This window comes from Aplidium turbinatum, chromosome 5 (genome assembly GCF_918807975.1).
Source record: "Aplidium turbinatum chromosome 5, kaAplTurb1.1, whole genome shotgun sequence".
NCBI classification, from domain to species: domain Eukaryota; kingdom Metazoa; phylum Chordata; class Ascidiacea; order Aplousobranchia; family Polyclinidae; genus Aplidium; species Aplidium turbinatum.
This window is the reverse complement of record NC_137476.1, coordinates 9,218,981-9,242,243: the sequence shown is the minus strand read 5'-3', so window position 1 is coordinate 9,242,243 and position 23,263 is coordinate 9,218,981. Positions and strand designations below refer to the sequence as shown.

At 35.8% G+C, this 23,263-nt stretch overlaps 1 protein-coding gene across 1 annotated transcript; it reads left to right on the top strand.

The window, feature by feature from the left end:
* The first annotated feature begins 73 nt into the window (after positions 1-73).
* LOC145770740 (uncharacterized) lies at positions 74-15,856 on the top strand. Its single transcript, XM_082582442.1, has 4 exons — positions 74-223; positions 3,470-4,949; positions 9,857-10,523; positions 13,608-15,856. The coding sequence occupies exons 1-4, from the start codon at positions 158-160 to the stop codon at positions 14,209-14,211; spliced, it is 2,817 nt and encodes a 938-aa protein (XP_082438568.1). The 5' UTR covers positions 74-157; the 3' UTR covers positions 14,212-15,856.
* Positions 15,857-23,263: the final 7,407 nt, after the last annotated feature.

Genomic DNA, 23,263 nt, shown 5'->3' with positions numbered 1-23,263 from the left:
TCCTTTATTAAAGTGTTTATGGTTTGGTAATGTTTTACCACGTTGGTAATTTTTAATACAGGTGTCAATTAATCTAAAGTGGTCACTGCATAGTGTTAATCGTTTACTTGTATGACAATGATCATAAGAAGAACACTGGAAAAAAGGATACGATAAAATGAACAAGAAGTTACGGCGTCTATTGGGAAGAGAACACAGAAGTGAATCGGAGAAGGCTTCGAAGGTAATGCAAAAAATTTAGCTTTATTGGCAACTTACTTTATTGTTAAAGTGCGCTTTATATTATTGCTGTTTGAAAGCATATTTAGCAAACCAAACTTTAAGGAAAAACAATGCGAAAATTGAATTAAAGTTTTGTTGACTGCTTTTGATATCTTGAAGATTTTTACAACTTTGATTTTGATTGTCAAACAAAGCTAAACTCTGGTCAGAATTTCATTCTTTACGTGCATTCATTTGACAAAGGACAATGCGTATTTCGCAATTCCGGTCTTAATTTTTAAAACCTATTTTGTTTGCACATGTTATTTACTCCAGCCAGTTGAGCAAATAGCTGAGCAAACCTATTGACATTTTTTACTATAGTAGTGTTGCCAGAGCGCAGCTGACCTTCTCACGGCACATTGCTCAAAAAAGGCTACTTCAATATTTGTGTTATACTTCAATATTTTGAGAACTGGGTTTTGTAATTCATTACCTTTCTTGAAACGAGTCGATAGCGCTGTGGCGCACACGTGATTTTGCATGATTCACAGCGTTGTGAAATACTCTTTTTATAATTAAGCTGTCACCGATTTTGATAACGATGATTTTAAAGTTCGTGCATTAAATTGCTTAACTTTATTTAACTAACAAAAGGCTTCAATATCGGATTAAACATGATTTGAACATTTGTAAAATGAGGAAAAATTTAAATACAATAGTTGCTTGCATTTCTCGTTAATGTTCTCTCCTGATCACATGGCGGTTGGTTAGTTGATTCTATCTGGTAATTTTCATTTATTGACTACAACAAGGTTGTGAAAAATTTGTTGCAATAGTGTGTCTTGAACTGCTAGCAATGTAGTCAAAAGTAACATGTTTTTCATCAGACTTCGCCGCTTTGTTGCATCTGCGGTGGAGTTCCAGCAGTTAAAGTTCTTGTAAAATCGGAGATTTTTTTTAACTTTACAGCTTTGTGTTTGAAATACGGGAAACAAATTTTCGATTATCTTCAAATAGAGCTGTGTAAGCCATACAAATACTCTTGGACAAAGTCCTGAATGAGTTATTAAAGATGGTAACACAAAATGTGATACAAATAACCATAACTTGCGATAATTTTGGTTATGGAAAACGCTTGAGATTTACCAAACATTGCTTGCCGGGAAAAGTAACTTGTCAATGCTGTAACTACGTTACGCTAGCTATGCTCATTTTGACCGAATGTTACATTTCGTTGAGCTCACAGATTGTACCGCAAAGGTTGTTTGATGGTGGACTGTTGACAGATCAAATACACTTTGTTGACTTTTCTAAGAATTTGCCCTCTTATCAACTGAGTTATTGTCAATTTACAACAAATTTCACAAAATTCACAGAAATCTTTTGAACATTCATAAACTGTACTGAGGCCCATTCGGGTCAGCCTATTTGTACCATTGCTCTCAAAGCACTACGTTAAGAGTAGGCTACCTTCAAATCTTTAATAGTGTAGTTTATTTTAGACCAGTAAAACAGTAAAGCAGTGGTTCTCAAACTTTTTACAGTCTAAGCGCACTTACAATACTACAAATAATTCTGGGCACACTTTATATAAAAACCATTTTACCGACCTGCGACCGACCGTACAAGTTTTACCGAATGTCTGCGACCGTGCCTGAAATTATCGTAATAATGATGTTAAACGGAAGGAGCAGATAAGAAAATTGATCTAATATGGTAACTATTCTTTTTGTTTTTCTTATTAGAATACCTTTTTAGGAATGCTGTTGGGCACACCTAGATAACCTCTGGGGCGCACCAGTGCGCCCGGGCACACCGTTTGAGAACCACTGAGTACTAAAACTTTACTGAGTAAAGTGTTGACTTTATCGGAAATGCTTTATCATAGCAACAGTACCATTAGATCTTTGCATTACTGTAAATGCCACCTTCTTAGAACGATGAAACATTATTTGAAATAAGCATGCCCTGTAGTCTATTGTAAGGGAAGCTCAGTACATCAGTTCAAGGTTAAATATTTCTTGAATTCGAAAAGTTTACTTTTCAATTATGTTCTTGTGACACCGCGAAGTAGAAAGTTCAGATGTTACTTAAAATGTTTTAGTTTTGTCCACTTTAGTGTCATCGGATTGCAAGCAGTCCTGTACAGAAGATTTACAGACCAAGATTCGTTACTGCAAAGCTAAATTAGAAATGAACAAAGTGATTTTGGGTTAAATTGAACATTTGTTTTACTTTTTGTGAAAGAAAATGAAAATGTAATTGTTCAGAGCACTTGTACGCTTGGATAACGCATATTTATTAGTAAATCTTTTCCGAGCATGCCGTGAGATAATGCGTTTTGAATTCTGGAGCACTTTTGCATTCTGCGATTTTTGTGCGTTACGAAATGGTGAAATTGCCAGTGTGTCAAAATTAAACGAAAAGAAACCAATATATATAAAAAGCGCCATGTCAAAACATGGTTTTCATTTCACTTCTTGTTGATAGATTGCAAGACTGTAGAGTCGGGCGAAAAATATCCGACTCCTCGGTTTGTAACTGGCCGGACTCTGAATTCAACTCTGACTCTTGCTTCAGAAACTTTTTTCAATGCAAAATATTGATAAAGAAAGTTTATTTAACAAAATGATAGGAAAAACAATTCAGAAAGTTTTGAAATGTTTCACTTTAAAGTAATGGCAATGTTGTGCAAGAGTGAATTGTGCAAGAATGAAACAGGTAAACTAAATTTCAATAAACTCGTCTGAAAAGTCCAAATAGCTTAAAGATGGTTTGTGATAAAAAAATAAAAAAAACGGTTTTCATATATTAACCGAAACAACTTAAAACTTACTTCAAAATAAAATCATTGCAATTATTTAAATATATGGTTTGGCTTAAGAATAATCATCAGTTACAATTCTTTTATACATTTATTTTATGACTTTACAAACGCAATACCCTGACAATCTACTGAAGTAAATCACAATCAGTGTGGAAAAAAAAACATATTTACAAGTCTAGTTTTGCATGAAAAAAGATTTGCTGACCACTGAATGGTTTAATGTCAGTTGAAAGGTCAAACGGACCTGGGGTCAGAACTAAACGAGAAATTCCAACTATTATCGAACTAGACAGGTTATGGTGAAATTAACGTCAGGCTAAATTTCTTGCGTTGTGTGAAGAAAAAAATGTCTTGATGATTGGATTGTAGGCTGCTATTAATATTATTCAATTTAATTAATAATGTGAAATGTGACCAATTGGACTTTTTTTTTTTCAGAAAAAGCGAAGCAAACGCCCTCTTCCATCATTACTTTCGCAACGGCCGACTGCTACCGAAAACTACTACTGCAGAAGCGGGAATGGTCAACAAGAAGATAGCCATTTCAACAAAGAATGTGATTTCGACCTCAAAAAGGGAGACTTGATCGTAAACACGGAAGACATTGATGTTCCTGACAATGCTGAAGCGGTCATCAAAGTCACTTTGGAGCCAATTAAAAACAATGACGTTAAAGTCGAAACTCTACGGATTGTCGATGCTCCAATTGAACAAGAAATAAAAACCAAACAACTCAACCCCATTTGTGACAAACAAGTGGATCAACAATCAGTATCAAAAACTAACCCTTCTTTGAAGAAAGAAACTTCCCCTCCAGTTATGAAACAAGTCTTAAATTTTGATGAAACCAACAAAATGGGCGCTTCCTCAAAATCTGCGTTACATAACGCATCGCCTCAGGCATCGCGAGTAGAGCACGACTTTGAAAGCCCAAATCAAACACATCACCGCAATATTGAAATTAGTTACTCAAACACTAATTGCATTGAAGAATCATCAATAAGGCATGCCAATGTGAAACATTCAGTAGAAGTTTCTTGCCATGGAATTTCTCAACATCATCATGAGAATAATTTTGATCTTCATCCCGAAGTCAGTTGCACAAAAGGTCAGTCTTTTCCCTGCGCTTTTCTTCAAGAGCATGACGGTTCGTTTTCTCAAGGTGTTATGCAAACGAATTGCCATCTTCGTTTAGATTCCACAGTTCGGCTGGAAAAATGCCAGCATCAGCAGAGCACTAAGCGTTGGTCACGGTCGGACGCTAGAAGCAAATGCACCGCAGATACGGTCAAAGACTGCGACTGGGGATGGGTGTCAACTAACAATGATCACTCAGCAAATCCTACCTCGCATAGAGAATGTCAAAAAACTCCACAAACATGTCATCCGAATGCGAGCAGTAGTCACTCGAGCTGCCATCGCAGTTTGTTTAAACCATTGTCATCTTCAGCATGTCACCCTTGTTGCCATGGTAACACTACACCCCGCCATTTAATGTCAGAAAGTGGGATCCATAAAAGTTGTAGCTGCTTCAGTCGAGAACATTGCAACTCGCACGTGACCTCACCTGCATCTTGTTGTGTGGCCACAGAATGTCCTATCCTGAAAAAACATTCATCTCCGATGGTGCATGCCTGTGGGCATGGTGCTTCTTTCTTCCAGCCCTCAGCCCAAGGAGAAATACGTCCGTCGATTTCGTTTTTGGTTCGAACCGACAAAAACTCTTCCGTAGTTCATGAGATCCCTTGCTTGTCTCAGGAGGAAAATCAATTTTGTGAAGATCAACTGGCGCAGCAGTGTTCTTCTGGCCACTGTCACGGCAGCGAGCGATTTGGATCCACAATGGATTGGGAACCTCATGCCCTGCGAGCTTGGGAGCGTCATCTGGCGGCTACTAATTACTCGACAACATCAAGAGGTAAACTGAAATTAAGGTTATCTTTTTACAGAAAGCAAATTTTCTTATTTACATTAGTTTAATGTCTAGCGATGTTATAGTGATATAACTAGCTAGATTTCGCGTTGAATCAATTAAAAGTGTTCGTGAGGTACCCTAGTAGTCTTGCAAAGAAAAATGTAGACAGATTTAATTATATGTAGTTTTGCAATGTCAACCACTTACGGCGCTTTGTATTCTTTGATTTATGGTAGTCATTGCAATTACATTTTTTAAATTATCTTAGCGCATACCGGTAATGCTTTTGCGCACCCTTAGCTGCAGTTTATGCTGTTCTACCAGGCAGTTTGATTTGAAAGTGTTTTTCAAAAATGTTTTAAACGTAAATTTTCTTGATCAACCTGGGAAGCAAGATGCAAGAGAAAAGAAAGAAAAGCCTCAAATTTATTTGTTATTAGATATACAAACTAATAAGCAAACCTTATTCATGTAGCCTACGCGCAGGTTTTCGTAGGCTTGGCTTAATGTGGCATCACTGTTAAACCGAAATGATAGACATAGTAAAGTTTTTCCTGGTAATATCTTTGGACATGACCATCTGGATAACATAAAAACAAAGGGTGTTTTAAATTCTGCGTATATGAAGATAGGAAAACTTTCTCGTTACTTGTAGTAAATACTATCAAGTGAAGTGAAAAGATGTAAAGCGATGCTAAACTAATGCTAGAAGGCAAACTTATTGTTGATCTAGCGTTTGCTTGTGGAGTTAATCATTATAAAGGCGTCATTTTTTGTAACGAGATGACGTCCTGTGTTTTCGTCAGAGCATATAGTAAGCGCTTCTGCACAGTGTACATACAAAGTTGTTAGCTAATCATTTCTGAGACATTGAATCATCGAATTATGTGTTTCCGATTTCTGAACAAGTTTGTTTCTGATAATCCATGCTTCCGTTTTGCCCAGTTCACTATTTCACATCGTAAAAAGCGATACGGAAAGCAACATTTCTTGGAACATAGCATTTTTTTTTCGTTAATATCTCAATTGGAACGTTTTCGGTGGTTGGTCGGTTGGCACACTTTTGCTTCATTTTTTCGTCATTTAAATGTTTGAAGAGTGAAACGAAGTACAAAAGTAAAGCATGTGATAATGTATACCAGTAGCTTACTTCATTATCCTGGAAAAAAATGCAATGTAAAAAAAGTTTTACAGCTGTTGATTCGAAGAAAGAACGATTCTATCGGTTGTAAATAGTCACTAAGAATCTTTACGCTCCAATCACAGTATTCATACTTAGAATAAAAGATAGTTTTTTACAAAACATTCCCAAGATGTGATAGCCATAAAACATACTTGCCTTTAATTTTGTGACTTTATGTACACTTCAATGCATTAGTTCTACATAACTTTTATAAATTCCCTTCAACCTGAACGCCAATTGAGTTTCTGGTTTGTGGTACAGATCAAGAAATCTAACAATAGGCAAAACAACAATTCACCGTTAATTGAACTTACACATGGAGGTAAACTTTAACTGGTAGGACTTGAATATTTTTGTCCTTTTACGTTGCGTAGATTGACGCCTCAGTTAGGTTTCACATTTTTGCATGTGAACTTAACTCAACTGCTAAGCAAACAGTATTGTTGGTTTTTAAGATTAAGGCTTATAAGAGTACTTGGAACATATGAATTCTGCGAATTATATTCTGCAAACATTAACTTCGTTAAACCCAACTGCATGTTGTACTTTAGTCAACAACATTTGCATGTTGTAGGTCGGCGTTTTGTTGATGAATTGCCTTAACTTACAATAATCTGATGTCAAATTAACATTACAATTTTGGCTCAAGTATTACAATCAGAGTCAAACTCCTATAAACCTGCACTTTGCAACGAATACAGAAGTTATTCCAAAGCGTTTCTGTCTAATTTTTACGAAAGCTTAAATATTTGTTTGAATCATTGTCTCTTGCTGAAACTATTTCATTAAAACAAACAAATTATCCAGCTGTTATACAGCAATGCGATAATTTACAACCACTTCAATGAAAGAATGAAATTTCCTTAATTCCGCTGTCGCACTGTCATAAATAAAACTATTATTTTTTTTGAAAAGCGTCATGGTAATTACCGTGAATTCAAAGAAACCAAAACGTTGTGATAGAAAATTCGATCTTTTTGTAATTGTTTAATGGTGTCGCTTAACGTTAAGCTTTGAAAGGAATCGATTTGAGGATATGTGTTAGTATACAACGACAAGTTTAACATGTGAATAAGTGTTAGTTATTTTCGTTAGTCAGACACATTATGTATCGTAACGATAGAAAGTTATGGGCTCACTACTTGGTTGCTGCGTCATTTGAATTTTATCTGTGAAATTACGTAATCACTTTGAATCACAAGAATGTGACGTAAGGTTCTGTTTCATTGTGTCAATAATGCCGTTTGAAAAATGTTTTTTACAGTACATTGCTGTGATACATTTTTTCAACCACTTGTTAAATCAATGTAAGGAAAGATAACTTTTGCTAGTCGAGTTTGTTTCCTGTCTTGGTTGTATGGAATTGTGCCTTTGTGACACAATTATAAACAAATAGTTCATAGTGACATGTATCTTCGACTGGGTTTTCTTAATCGTCAGCTTAGGACATTCTTGCAGTTGCTTTACAAACGTTTACTTTTATTGGCCTACCAATGACAAAATTTGAGAAATTTTGAAGATCATAAATTTCGTTTAGGCTTACACTGAGAGTATGAACTTATCGTTACATATTGCCTTGAAAACAGAAAGGCAGTAAACAATTTCGATAGATTACGAAATAATTTTTCTGAGAACGTACTCTATTGCAGTTCTTCAGAGAAGTACATTTGACCACGTTTCATACTCTACAGTAGAATATGTCGTTTTCATTGATACAACGTCTGCAGACGTAATGGCGCAATCTTCCTATTACAAAATCATGCGTGGTTTAAAAACGTTACATTTTCTGTTAAGTTTCTTTTGTCCGGAAAGGAATCAGATCTAGAGTACTTTGACCCTTATGATCGATAAAGAGAAAAGTAATTTTGAAAGTAATTAAAACCGTACCAGTTATGTCCAATGAAAAAGTAATGGGATTCAGATTTAGTTGATGGATACACGGTGTTTGGTTCGATTAGGGTTAAGAAAATCTGAAAAAAACTTTCAGACAGCCTGAAGCAAATCAATTTTGAAACAACGACTTACAGTGAAGTTAGGAAACGAAAAGAACAGGAAACGGCCAAGCCTACTGGCGCTAGCAGCTACTGGTTGTCAACGATATATTTGCCAGGTCGTTGCTACAACTAGCAGTAATTTTTCTCTATCAACGTGAACGTTTAGGCGTTGTTCTTGATTTACGCTCTTAAACAAACATGCCGGATTCGACAACTGGAATTAGTTAATTACAAAGGTTGAGCAGCCACATGTGACATGTCAATCAATCGAGTTTATTCAAATAAAATGAAGTCACTGGTTAAAAGCTCAGCATGAAAGCAAGTCAGGCCTATTTGCTTAGTCATGCGGAAGCTTGTGGCAAGCGTTTTTGCGCATTCTTTGGTATCGTTTTCTGTGCAGTGCAGGTGCAATTACTTGTAGTTGAAGACAGAGCTCTTTATCGTACCTTGTTTTAGGTATCGATGGGTGAAAGTGTGAAACCGCATGTAAATTTCCAAACATCATCTACAGCAAGAGTTTAAGTTTGATCAACTTTTCATTTATTGCTAAAAATAACGCCAGATAACAACTTCAGCATAAGGCATTTATCTGAAGTTCAAATTGTATTTTTCCACCTTATGTTCAAAAATAAAAAAAAGTCATTGCCCATATGACATTATAATCTGTTTAAATTTGGGAAAGCAATTTAGAGATTGTAATTGAAGTCAATAAAGCTGCTTTGCGACGCCCGATGTTTGGCGTATGAACTAGGCAATTAATGCGGCGCTAATCTTGCGTGTGTATCTCCATTACTGCTGAAATAGCTAAATCACAGTTTTGCGAAGATGAATTTACAGGAAAGTGTTTCGTAGAACTTGGCGTGAGCTCAAAACGCTTTTGCTAGAACAAGAATATTTCCGCAGCTTTGTGTGGCTGAGGCCTTTCCGTGAAGCCTGAAACAAGAAAGTTCTTTGTTAATTCAGCAGAGATGATTGACTTTCAAGAAAAAAAGTATATATACTATTAAAGTTGCAGCTGCCGATTTGCTGACAGGCTTTTATTGACAAGTTAGTGTTTTACTGAGTAGGAGTAGGAAAAACTGGCAAGATTGAGAGAGGTACTACAGTTTGTTTAGAGTTAGGTAAATCATTAACCGAATAGGACGCATTGTAAACGGCAGCATTCCACATGTACTAGCGATCAAGTAATTCCAAGGACAACGCTTACGCTGAAATTGCTTTTACAGGTCTATAAATTACTCGGAATTTGAATGTCATTGTATCAATCCTCGCTCCTAGGTTAAAAACTTGCTGGGCCTATATATAGAAGGTAGCAGCTGTCCGCAGCGTTCATTCAGGCTTATTGACTCGTACAGACAGTGTGACAATGGCAGATGTTTTGAGGCTGTTACTAATCGTGTAGTTTTCGGTCATGGTTTTAGAAAGACTGCAATCCATCGGTTACTTGTTTAACTAACCTTGACGTTGAGTGTTCTAAAGACAGCAGAGTTTTTTTTAAACTGGTTTCAGTATTTCTAGAAACAATTACCGCCAGCTAAGCCAAATGTAAAGCTGACAAATACCAAGATAGTTGGATAAAAATTAAAGTAGTATGTAACTTAACTATACAGTTGAACAGTAGCTTCGGTTTATTAGAAAATATATACAACCCTTGCACTGAACTTTTCAGAATAAGCCCAATTTGCATTAGTTTTAGTTAATTTTGCTTAATTATATTTTTTGTATTTTTGCAGATTCCTACGAATGTCAGAAACAGTGTTGTCATAAATTTGATTCAAGCTGTCAATTTCACCTTGAGAAAACTGCCATGGCTCCTTGTCTTACTTTCGTCTCTGATGTAGAAGAAATCCAAGGACATAAAATGTTCACGAATCAAACTGGCTGCTGCAGAAGAGCAGCAGTAATTGGAAGCAATAATTCGTTTTGGAGGAATAACCTTGCACGAGCAACAAACAACACATACACTTCCAACGCCCTCGTTGTCCCTTCCTCTGACAGAGTATTTTCCTCCCCCAAACCCTTAAGCCAATTTCAACTTTCATCAAAAGCTTATGCAAAGTTGGTAGCCTATTGCCGTTCAAAGAACATTTTGCGAGGGTTGCCCTATGGAAACAACACTTACCCTAACCACTGCAACGGGCACATGCTCTTTGATCCTTTTGGCAACCCAGTGCAAGCAAGCTCAACCTGGAATGAATGTCCCCAGCTTGGTCGCAACCACAAATCTCATGCTGTGTATCAAAACCAAGCTGCTGTGGACTTGTGCAGACTGGCAAGGGTCTTTGAAACCGTCGAGGAGTGTCCCTGGTATTGGGGGGAACTATCGGGACAAGAGGCCAAAAGGTTATTGCATGGTTCACCAGTCGGAACCTTTTTGCTGCGAGACAGTAGCGACCAAAGGTATATATGATTTTCTTTTTTAATGGCATTTGAAGTGCAATGAATCTTTGGTCATGTAGTCTTAAAGAGCAAGAACTTGCTAAAAACTTTTTAGCAAGATTTTGCCATTAATCTTATAATCCGAACAAAATAAAATTCTCAAGACAATTTTCGTTTCTATATTTGTCCACAGCAAAGTGCGACGGAAGAAATAAACGACTAACCTCAAACCAAAACCACATTTAAATGCTATTAAATCCCATTGCCGTCTTGACGCGTACAAATGAAATTTGTCATCTCACCTTTTTTTAACCTGTAAAAGCACCAGTAGTTCTCAGTAAGCAATTGGTAAGAATTAAATGCGTCATTTTAACAGCCAAATGTTTTTGTGGGAACCTTCAGCTGTATTAAGTTACTGTCTGATAAAGACACTTTTCAGTAAATATCAAAAGTAAACAAGGAATTTACTGGCATGGTTTCCCCTCCATAATTCTGCATAAGCTTATTTGTTGAATGACCAACTTTTGGAAACTGAACTTCGAGCTGATGATGGCGCTTCCTACATAAAGTTAACGGATTGGAAACATAAAACAACATCGATAAAGCACTTTCGTTTTTAGGAAAAGGGCGTATCATAACTTCTTTAGCAACACCGCAAATCTTGGTCTGACTCCGCACAACATCTGACTCATAATCCATCAATGCTCTCCAGGTTGTTGATTCGGGTCTGATGTCTCACTTTTGTTCAAAAATTTAAACGGCCTTCAAACCTTTAGTTATATTATCGCTGAAAACATACAAGTCCATAGTGGGGTGCCTTGTAAACCTTCTTAGATACAGCTAGTTTAAACTTTGTCTAAGTCTCGACCCAAATAAATGTGATTTTGAAACTTTTTCGCTACCGGTACCTAATTTACGCAGTCGCATTCATAGCTGTGATTAAAGTTCCTGATCTATATGAAGTGCAATATTATATTTAGATTTTTATGTTTAAGCCTAACGACCAAAGGCGAGATAATCATACAATAGAAATGAAACCGCTAGAATTGTCAGTGACGTGTGAAGTAAAACGAACTCGTTTTCAAAAAGATGCTTCTATTGATTATGCAATATTTCAGGCTGTTTGGTTTTATAACAAAAATCGATTAATCTTTCTCGGTGTGTAGGATTATAGACATGTCGATTTAAATCAGTTCAATAACCTTATTGCTTTCCGAGAAATTTACCTTAACGAGGTTGCATAAAAAGGTCAGGCTGTCCTTCATGCACAAAGCGAAACAGACTGTACCCACAGAATAAATGTTAGCAATAGATTAGGCTAATTTACTTTTGCCAAAGGTTCAGATATAGTTAATTTTGACATATCTGCAGTGTATACCAAAAGACAAAGCTGAAAGGTCTTGCGGTTCTAAAAGGTTACTAATAGTAAAAAAAATTACCATCTTTTGACATAATGGTTGCTACTATTTGCTTTTTGTGTACACTGTATGAATAAAAACTTGATCATTGTATTCTGCACCTACCAATCCAAGAAAGTTTATACTTTTAGAAAAAACAACAAGCAAGATTTTCGGAAAATGCTTTCTTTCTAATTTTGCAAAATGCTGTTTACACTTCCTATACCTCACCTTTTTCGGGGAATAGTTTTACTCGTTTGCAAAAAATAAAAATAAACGCAGGCAAGGTTTATGAAGCTTCGTAAAAAACGTGTGCATAATTTATGACTTGGCCAAAAAAGACTGATTCCAGACGCTATTCAAATCTCAGACATTGAATTTGGTTTGTTTCTGCTGTGTTTTTTTTGGTCTGTTTGTTCAAGAAAACTGTTTGATTGTAGTTGGCAAATCTTTGTTTTACAGCTAAGCTTTATTCAAGTTTATGAGAGTTTTTAACTTGCACCTTTCTTTCCCTTGTTGTTTTTTTATGGACTCCTCTTGCTTCGGGTTGTCTTGCTACATTTTTTTTAAACATTTCATACGCAATAGTATTGTATGATTGGGCAATTTGTGTTCGTTTTGTAAAAGAAAAGGCATTTTTTGTAAAAATGTCGAAACCTTGTGCGTGCTGTCATCGTTGATAGAAAGAAATTTGGTTAGTTGACTAATTGAGATGTTGTCACCTTAATTAGATGACTAGATACGTTATGTCAATGAATGCTATGTGCTTTCAAAGCTGATAATGATCCTCTTGTTTGTAATCAAATCCATTGTATATTTTATTAACAAACAACAACATTATTTACTAATAAGGACATGTTGGAAGATGTTTTCTTTTCGGGAAAAGCGCTTCTTGAAATCTTACAAACAAATCACCTTTAGAAAAAACACGCTCAGTTTGATCACTTTTACGTAACAAGACGTTGATTTTCTTTGTATAAATGAACGATTCTTTCCACACGATAAGGATCTTTGCCAATAGGCCGCCCAGAGCCCGAGACCTTTTCTGAGAAAAGTGCTCACCGTAATATCGCCCTGGGGCGTTTTAGCATTTTTCAGCTCATTATTCCCTGCGCCTCATTTTTGATCTTATGTAAGGTTTGGTTATGTAACGGTGAGCATGACATCATCAGTACAGAATTTGCCCAAGCTAAGGCGTTGTTATGGCAACAAGAGAAGAGCTGTTTATTCCGACAGAGACACGGATTTCTGTGCTTCCTAGAAGTTGTATAAATTCTCAACGCCCGTTTTAAGAAATCTGCAGTTTATGTCTTCAAAACATTTTCGTTGATATAATACATCAAAACGTTGCTTCTATGCAATCTACCAATCGAAACAAATTGTTTTAAAATGAATCACAAAAAGCCATCTTTGACATCATTTCACTGCAATGCTTGATGCAAAAAAAGAAGTAAAAATTCTTTTATATACAATAATGTCCTAGCTGGAAAAATTGACAGGGGATCGATTGAAGGAAAACAATTGGGTTGAAAAGAAACGGTTTTATTTGTTGGGATGAACAATTAAACATGTCAAATTTACATATTTCAAATAGAAACTAAAATAGGTGGTTTTAAAGGGTGTTCCTTGTTTCCACGAACCTTTACTTCACTTTCGCTTTTAAGAGAAAATTGTATTGAAAATTAAACTGTTTGTGTTTTTTTTTCAGCTTTCTCTTCAGCCTCAGCTTGATGACCAAGCAAGGACCAACAAGCATTAGGATCGTTTACACGAACGGAATTTTCCGCTTTGATTCCGACGGAGATGAAAGAACAAATGCTCGCAGAAGGTTTTCTGCTCCTAACTCTAACCGCGAACCTGAAGACTATCGGAGATGTGTGGTTCATATGATTCTCCGATATACCAAGTACTTAATAAAGAAGGAGGAAGCTGAAAAGGAGGACCAAACTAATTTAAATTCCACATCTCATGTACCTTCACACACAGATCCCGCATCATTTTCTCAGGGAATTTCACGCTCTGCTGCATTGTCTTGCGACCAAACCACTCAACAAACTCTTGACACTAGTAAGGAAACAAAGCGTGAAAGGGGACAATTCATGTGCTCCTGGATGGGGCGTTGTGGGAGAAGGGAAATCCAAGTTTCTCTAACGCATCCTCTTCTTAAAAGAAAAACTCGTACCCTTCAAGAACTTAGCCGCATAACAATAAGCAAAAAGCTTTGTTTATGGAATAATGAAGAGAAAATAGAAGAGCTCCCCTTACCTTTTTCACTAAAAAAATTTATAAAAAAATATCCATACCCCGTTTAAGTTGTATTTTTTATCAGTTTTCTAGCCATCAGAGGACATTGTTTTTATGCAGTTCGGCATATGATCAACCTAGTAGCAAGTTTTGCTCTGGTCTAAAGTTGTCACGAACAAACTTTTTACGTTCTACGTCAATTCACGATTGAATTGACGTAAAAAAGTTGATTTTGTTCGTTGTTTTTCATGTTCACACTAAAATTGTTTTTGTTTTGTTTTTTCATTGCCGCGACCAAATTCATTTTAACCTATTTGTTCTTTTGATTTTGTTTTTTTCTGTTTTGAGTTTAATGTTTTTTCTTGTGATGGACCAAATATCAAAATATCTCTTGTTTGTTGTTTATTTAATACCGCCGAGTGAACTTGGTAATTTTTTTGTTGATCCAACGTGCTGTAAACGATGAATCAACGTAAAAATTGCAAAAGTAATGTAAGTTTTGCATCGTATTTCGATGCGTAGTTCACACTCTCCATTCGTTGATATGACTGCATCAGTAAAACAGGATGACATTTCAACAACAACAATAAATATTTAAGCTCTGCTTGTTGCAAAAGTTCTTGTTCAAGGTGAAGTAGCTAAGTTAAAGGCATTCTTAAGGCTTGTGAAAAGTCAGCGATGTTATTTAAATTTTAGATTTTGAAGCTGTTGTTTTTCCCCCTTGGAAGAATCCAAAATCAATCAAGTCAGCAAGTCAATCCTTTTTAACATGAATTTAACATCTGAAGACATTAAATTCACGTAAAAAGGGACTCAATTGCTCGCTGGAACATGACAAGAATTCAATCCCAAACAGCAAAATCAGTCATGTTACTTTGATTCAACGTCTGCAGATGTTGATGTAATATAAAAATGACTGACTTTCCTGTCTGGGATAAATCTTATCCGTTGAACTGAACTGAAATTTTATCCAGTTCCGCGTTGAGAACTTGCATGTCAACGCATTTGTGATACTTTGGTTCAGTTTTGAGGAAACCCACAAACTTTTCCTATTTATTATCTTTTTATCAGAAATGTATTATTTGTTGAAAAAGATATGTGCATGCTTTTGATGTTGTTTAATCGTGTTTTTGTTTACCTATATCTTGATTTGTTCGAATGACTGATTTGAGGTTGAAATACCAATGTTTATATGAAACAACACGCAAATGCAATGTCATGAAAAGGTTTTGTTTCATTATAGGTAACTTGAAATGTTTGAATTGAACGATAGTGCTTTTGAAAATTAAACAGTTTTACAATCATCATAGACAAGCAAAATTGCAACATTTTACTGCCAGATATTAAGTTTATTTCGCTTCAACATTACAAACATAGTTCACAAGACAAAGCTTTTGCTTGTTTCATGATATTTCGATTAACATGGATTTGCTTACGATCTAATATTTTACCATTATCTGATTTCGTTTGGAGAACTCCATATGGAAATTGAAATTGCTTATTATCTCGTTGGATAGTTTTATCTCATGATATTTTGTGCTTACATTTGTGATTCCAGGATTTGCTTTTCAAAAAATTGTTTACTTTAAATGGTTTTTCAGTCTACAGATAGTGGTTATTCCAATGTCTATCTTATCAACAAGTTACTGCATGATCAGTTATCTGGTTGAAAAATCGTTGGTCAACATTTAATAAACACAAAATTTTCTCGTTTGTTTGTATTGTTCATTCTTTATGCCTTGTTAAGGGAAGTTTTGTTCGTTTGCAATGTGCTTGCTAAAAAGATACTTTTCTGGGGCAAGATATTGCGCAGTGAGTCATACAATTCATGGTCAGTGGTCAAAACGCTAGTCACATAACAGAAAATAGGAAGCAGATAAAAGAACTGAAACTCGAATTCAAAAATGGCAGCATTATTTAAACCAGCAATAAACCTTGAACCTGCAAACAAAACCTTGAACTCAAAATTTAATAACATTATTGAAAAAATAAATGCAAGAAAAAGAGGAGACGCAGCTTCCCAGTAAAGCCGCCCAATGGACTCATCATACTAGAGAAGGATTCACAAAACATAAAAGATGACTTATATAAGTCAGCAAGCGAAAACAAATAAATAGTAAAAACAAGTTGATGCTTTAATAAACTCATTGAAACATCAGCCTACTTATGGCCTACCTAACAGGAATTTTAAAAACTTGAGTACGAATTCGACTTTAAAAAGTTAAAAGTAAAGAACGCGGATTTGAAAACACTTTGCGGGCCTGAATGTGAACTCGAAAACGAATCGGTGAAGTTTAATTGATTTGTCAGAGAAAACACTCAAAACCATGACACTAGGATGATACTCAATTAACAACTGCTGACATGTTTTTACTTGTGATGAGTGAAATGTATTTTTTGATTAACTTTTTTTTGAAGAAAGGTTTGATTTCACTACAGGAGCTAATAAGCAATGCGTAGAATAGACAGAAAGGGTTCGTGTTTGTCACCATTGTAACTTGGCGCAATGTTGCACGGTGTTGTAGCGACATCTGTGCAGCGTATTCATGTGAGTCATAGATGATGCAACAGTTTTAAATAGCGAGATGGGAGACTTGACCTGTGGAGCTCCATTTCTTCAAAAGGAATGGGGCCGAACTTTTTTGTACTTACCCTGAAAACAATAGGAACAAGTCAAGAACTAAGGTACGATCTTTGTCTTGAGTTGGATAGATCGGGTGAGTTTTAAAGATTCCAAACACTGACCAAGGGCCTGAATTCGCATTAATCTCGTAAAAATTGTATTGACAGCAAGTGCTCTTTGTCCCCCTCTCTCGGACATCATACAAACATGTCATTGGGGTGAAGAAAGATTTATCAAATAAATTATTATAGGCTATAAGTTTTTAAATCTAGCTGATTTATTTAGCCTACTTGTAAACAAAGACAGGCAAGACACAACAATAACACAGGGTTGAGCATTACAACAGTATATTACATATTTACAAATAGTTCAACATATCAAACGTTTTCGACTTAACTTAAGTCCTCATCAGGAATCTGTAAATAATTATAAACTACAATCAATTTCACTTCTGGACAGTGACTACCGTAACTAACTAAAAGCATCGAGAAACACGCACGATTAAAAGCACTGGAGTGGAAAACATATAGACAGACGAAAATTACATTAAGAAAAGGCAACTGCATGATTAAGTTACAAACGAATTTGCACCACGGAGTACGTGATACAACTAGGCTAATAAATATTGAGGAGAATGGAGGCGCCACTGGCAAATAATTGTTTGTTTAGATTTGGATTGTAGCGTTTGATTAACAACGCTTCCTGAATTTTTGTGTCAAATTGGGATTTGCCTTTGCGTAAAATTTTAAATGAGTCAGCAGAGAATTTTTGATCTGTGCAAAAAGAACAATCCATGATATGGTCCTTGATGGCACTTTTCTTTAAGTCTCTAAAGTTCAGATGCTCCCGTACTCTCGTGGTCAAATGTCTGGTGGACATACCGATGTACGTCAATGCCGAATCACACGGACATGTAAAACAATATACGACATTTGAGCAGAGAGACGAAGGCGTCTGGGACTTTAGTTGAAAATACGAACTAATTTTAAATGTTTTATAAACAGGAAAAACGTCCACATCAAATTTATCAAATTTGCTCGTAAAATCGAATTTGCTCGTAAAATCGGACAGTTTATGAAAAATAAATTTGATGTGGACGTTTTTCCTGTTTATAAAACATTTAAAATTAGTTCGTATTTTCAACTAAAGTCCCAGACGCCTTCGTCTCTCTGCTCAAATGTCGTATATTGTTTTACATGTCCGTGTGATTCGGCATTGACGTACATCGGTATGTCCACCAGACATTTGACCACGAGAGTACGGGAGCATCTGAACTTTAGAGACTTAAAGAAAAGTGCCATCAAGGACCATATCATGGATTGTTCTTTTTGCACAGATCAAAAATTCTCTGCTGACTCATTTAAAATTTTACGCAAAGGCAAATCCCAATTTGACACAAAAATTCAGGAAGCGTTGTTAATCAAACGCTACAATCCAAATCTAAACAAACAATTATTTGCCAGTGGCGCCTCCATTCTCCTCAATATTTATTAGCCTAGTTGTATCACGTACTCCGTGGTGCAAATTCGTTTGTAACTTAATCATGCAGTTGCCTTTTCTTAATGTAATTTTCGTCTGTCTGTATGTTTTCCACTCCAGTGCTTTTAATCGTGCGTGTTTCTCGATGCTTTTAGTTAGTTACGGTAGTCACTGTCCAGAAGTGAAATTGATTGTAGTTTATAATTATTTACAGATTCCTGATGAGGACTTAAGTTAAGTCGAAAACGTTTGATATGTTGAACTATTTGTAAATATGTAATATACTGTTGTAATGCTCAACCCTGTGTTATTGTTGTGTCTTGCCTGTCTTTGGTATAAAAAAGCAAACTCTCTCCCGAAACTATATTGTAAACAAAATGTTTGTGTTACTGTTAACAATTTTTATAAGTCTGCAAAAAGATAGTAGTCTTTAGGTCAGGATGTATAGGCTACTGTAGGCCTACTTACATTTTAGTATCTCTCGAAAGCGATTTAACATACGTTTCTACGATTCAATTCATGTTCGAGAAAAATTCATGGCGGTGCATTCAAAACAAGAGACCGATTACACCAACAAACATATTACGTGGAAAAAAAAGCATTCATAGGGTCATCGTAAGACTACAAAGCATTTTATGCTTTTCCATAATTTTTTTACATTGTTAATAAAGTCTTTCAGATCAACTTGGTTCTGTAGAAGAGCAACGAATGCCATCTGCAAAAAAAAGTGATATAGAAAATCACTGTAAAAATAACTGTGCACTGTTTTGTACATTCACCCTTGACTAATTATTTAACTGCTTCTATAAATCATCAACTTATTCTGAAAACAGACATAGCAAGACTGAGTAGCTACGCCACCTTGCATAACCCCATGAGTAATACATTCTCTTTTCTCTTACATCGTTTGGTCACAACATTAAGAGTAGCAAAGTCAGCATAACTTGCATTTTTCAACTGACTTTCCCAGAGCCGTAGTTTTGTTTCGAATGCGCGTGGGCTAAGCCTACATGCATCCACATCTTGTGTATCAATTGGAGCTTTTCCTAAAGCTGCACATTCAAGTTGTTCAGATGTGATGTTAAATCGACCAGAAATGCCAAATTAGAACCCATTCTTGATCATGAAATTCTGCAGCAATGATGGTCTTATTTTCAAGAAACGTTGCTATTTCTTCCTTCAACGTGTACACTCTTTCTAGCATATCGTCTTGACAGCCAGCGGACGATTGAGTCAAAAGGTATGTTCAAACGTTTGTCGGGTGTTATGACAATTTACATCATGAACGATATAAAACACACCAAAGAAGCGGAGAAAATGAAGAGCATATAGCCTATGCTACCATTACATTAATCAAAAATTGGGGATTCGGTTATAAAATAGTATATCACTAGGCGGGTCATAGGCCATAATACAGTAGAATTCGCCTATAGTGACTTTGGCTATAGTGACACTTCGCCTATAGTGACACCTGTTGCAAAGTCCCGTTTGCATACGCAACAGTTGAGTAGAATTCGGCTATAGTGACACTTCGGTTATGGTGACACTTTTTCCGCGGTCCCTTCAGGTGTCACTATAGGCGAATTCTACTGTATTATAATTTGCAAAGCGGCTTCAGGCCTGGTGGTTTTCCTTGGCGGGCCGGATACGGCCCGCGGACCGTAAGTTGCTGACGCTTGCTGTAGATGATTGTATTGTAAAGTTGTAGCCGATATTGAATATTAAAAGTAGAAGTTATTCCCAAATGTTAAGTAGCGGTTGCAAGATGTTTACTATTCAGAAGTTGGTTTCTTTACGAGCTGGAAGTGGTGAACCATTCGTTAGTTCAAGGATTTTATCTACTTATGATCTCACAAGTAAAATTATTCGACCATTTATCTGATTGTTTGGCGATTGATATCCCTTTAAATTACGTCATCAATCCTTTCAAAGTCTCTTTACGTGTAAGAGATAGAAATAGATTGTGACACTTAGAAATCTTCAAATGCTTCTGCTTGATATTCTTCATCAGCATGATATTGTAACGCAATTTTTTGTCTGTGCATTTTATGATTTCAAGTAGCAACGAAATTTAAAAAATCTGCCTAGGGTCTCGATACTTCCGAATAATCTGCAAAGGATACTTTGCCTCATGATGATAATAATGATTATGTGCCTGATCTGATACAGACTTTGGCGACCATGGTCTTCCAAACTTCTTTACCATTTGCTATTCTTATAAAATCGTTCGTTTTGATTGTGGCCCATTGGTTTGTGTTGGGGCCCATTGATTCAAGCTGTTTAAATAAGTTAATCTCTGCTTTTTTTCCTTGTATCATCCCCAATAGTGCAAATTTTTCCAAACCTCCATGTCTGTAAATATGGCCTACAAATTCCATCTGGCGCTTTCTAACTGTTGTTATTAATCGTAATGCATAACCGAAGGCTAAGTTAATGCAATGTGTTTGAACATTATGAACAAGCAAAGCGAGTGAGAAAAAATTTCAAAAACTAAAAATAATCCATTGTTAAAGGGAAGAGTGAGTGGGTGACACGTAATTGCTTAAATGTGCCAGTCCGTACAAATAAATGGCAACGCGGAAGCGAACTGTCTATGTTGGTTTTCGAGTCAAGCAACCACATACAAAAAGAATCTAATAAAGAAAATGATGAGTAACTCTAATAACTATACATCAGCATTGACTACATTTAACTACTAATGTAAATCATCATGTACAGCGAGAATATGTGTGGGCTTTACACACTAACTTGCATAACCCCAGCATTAGTCATACCAAACGGTTCAGATGTGAACAGTCAGTGCTATGCGTTAAAAAATCTAAATGTTGTCATATTAGTCACAAATAAGGTGAAAAGAAGTGCCAAGTTATTGATTTAAAATGCTGGAGTATGGTGGTGGATAAAGCTGTTGGTCTGCAATTGCTTGTGTTGTTGATACGACTGTACCTTTGGCATATTGCACCACTGGGACAAGGGACTTGAGACAGAGTTTTGGAATGCAGTTAAAAAAAAGATGCAAATTAATGATAAAATGAACATTTTAGATTTATTTTACTCATCCAAATTCCGATCACAGTATAAAAGATATTTAACAAATGCACCAACTTGACCAGTAGGCCTAGCAGTATGTAAAAAAAGTTTCTTCAAGATGAAACTCATTTCACTAACACAGTGATGTAGGATAAACATATTTTTAATGCATGATGGCCTGATGTAAGACTTTACCGTATGTTGTTATAGTGTTGAGTACAGACTAGGTGAGAAATTGTTGTAAAAAGTAGTAAAAAACAAAGTTAGAAAAAAACAAAGTGAAATTTGTAAAGGGGAAATTATAAAGTGAGTTTTGAGTGATCAAAGAAAGCTTTGATTAACAACGCTAATGTAACGCGGTGTGTGCTACTAAGGCAGGCTAACTACTATGACCATTGACCAAACCGGCAAGCATTAAACCGGGTCAAGCAAATGGCAGAGTGCATTCTAACGATGTTGGAAAAGTTGCCAGTTTGACAACAATCTAGCAATAGAGCCCCATACACACCCAAGACACTTATAAACAGACGCAAAGGTGGCTTCCTTCTTTTGAAGTCCATTATTTCTCACCACCGGAAATAAACGGAGTGTTTTTAAAAACAGATTCATTATAGCCTACCAGCGGTCCCCAATCTTTTTCTCTCTCACTGACGGGTTTTAAAATAAAAATAACGTTGCGGACCGGCCATAGGAAAAACAAAGGCTGCTTTTCAGTTTAATTTTTTTAGAGTGGTTTAAACAAACGTTTGGCAAAATTCGTAAAATAAAATAGACAATGTAAAGTCGAGGTCAAAAAAATTAACAGACAACTAGTTTAGCAAGGTGTATAGGAAGATTGCTCCTCAAAATTTTTTGACTAATTTAACAGTGTTTTGATTGCTTTTTTGCGCACGTTTAGGCCCGATGATTATTTTTTAATCAAGGCGCACATCTTGCATTTAATAAAAGACCAATACCATAAATTAAAACCAGATTTCTTCAGAACTTTAAGTGACAAGTTTTGATTTAAAATAGAAATTTTTTAAATATATTTTCTTTCACGATTGCAGAAAGATTTCAATAATATATTTGTTGAAGGTTTTGGTGTTGTGTGAGCTTAAAGTAAAATTTAGAAAATCCATCTGAGGTTCCCCATCTTTCGAACACTATCCTATATAGCTTATACAAATATACAAGGCACGTTTTATTTCATACCTGGAATAGGTCAATTTAATTGTTAGGTAGTTGGTGAACAAGATGTTTAGCCTACTTTGAAATATTTTATTAGCATCATGGTTTTTGATTGCCCTTTAATAATATACCGGGACCATTCTTTAAATTCATCAATGAAACCGCTCCCAATGCCACCCGTTAGGTTTATGATAAGTGATTGAACGAACCAGAAAATTATGCAAAAAAATAGACAATTTTTTTTTCGATTTTGGAAAGAAGGTGCGTGACCAAGTTCCCCCTCCTTGAATCTATTACTACTTTGATAGATATACAGCAGGTTGGAGGTAAAATTCTTTTGTACGTATTTAGTGCATGGCTGCAATTGTTTTCACTATAATTTTTTCTATGGCTAAAAACATAGCCTACTTTTAATCATTCTGCTCTATTGACGGCCATTTTGGACGTGTGTTCTCGCGACCAAGTAGCAATCTTTCACGACACGGTACTGGGTCACGAACCGGTGGTTGGGGACGCCTGCAATATAGCCTACAATCCAAATGACCACTTTTTCCATCTGACAATTAAAAAAATACCATGGTAGTCTAATTAATTAAATAGCCTAGTGACGGACATTTAGTAGAAACTCTGAGGGAGTGATCATGTTAAGAATGTAGGCTAAAAAAGCCAAACAAGCCTAACTAAGGATGACATCAAACAACTTCCCAAGAAAATACAAAAAATACTGCTACTAGGAAAATGTTCAAATTAATTAAAATGCGATTTTCTATTTCTAAACAAAACTGTTTCAAATATCACAAAATCTTTTCAAACATTTC

Bases quoted from the DNA above. Each gene is read 5' to 3' on its own strand.
- LOC145770740 (XM_082582442.1), top strand. From the start codon at position 158: ATGAACAAGAAGTTACGGCGTCTATTGGGAAGAGAACACAGAAGTGAA. The intron at 4,950-9,856 runs GTAAACTGAAAT...GTATTTTTGCAG, and splicing joins TTACTCGACAACATCAAGAG to ATTCCTACGAATGTCAGAAA. The intron at 10,524-13,607 runs GTATATATGATT...TTTTTTTTTCAG, and splicing joins CGAGACAGTAGCGACCAAAG to CTTTCTCTTCAGCCTCAGCT.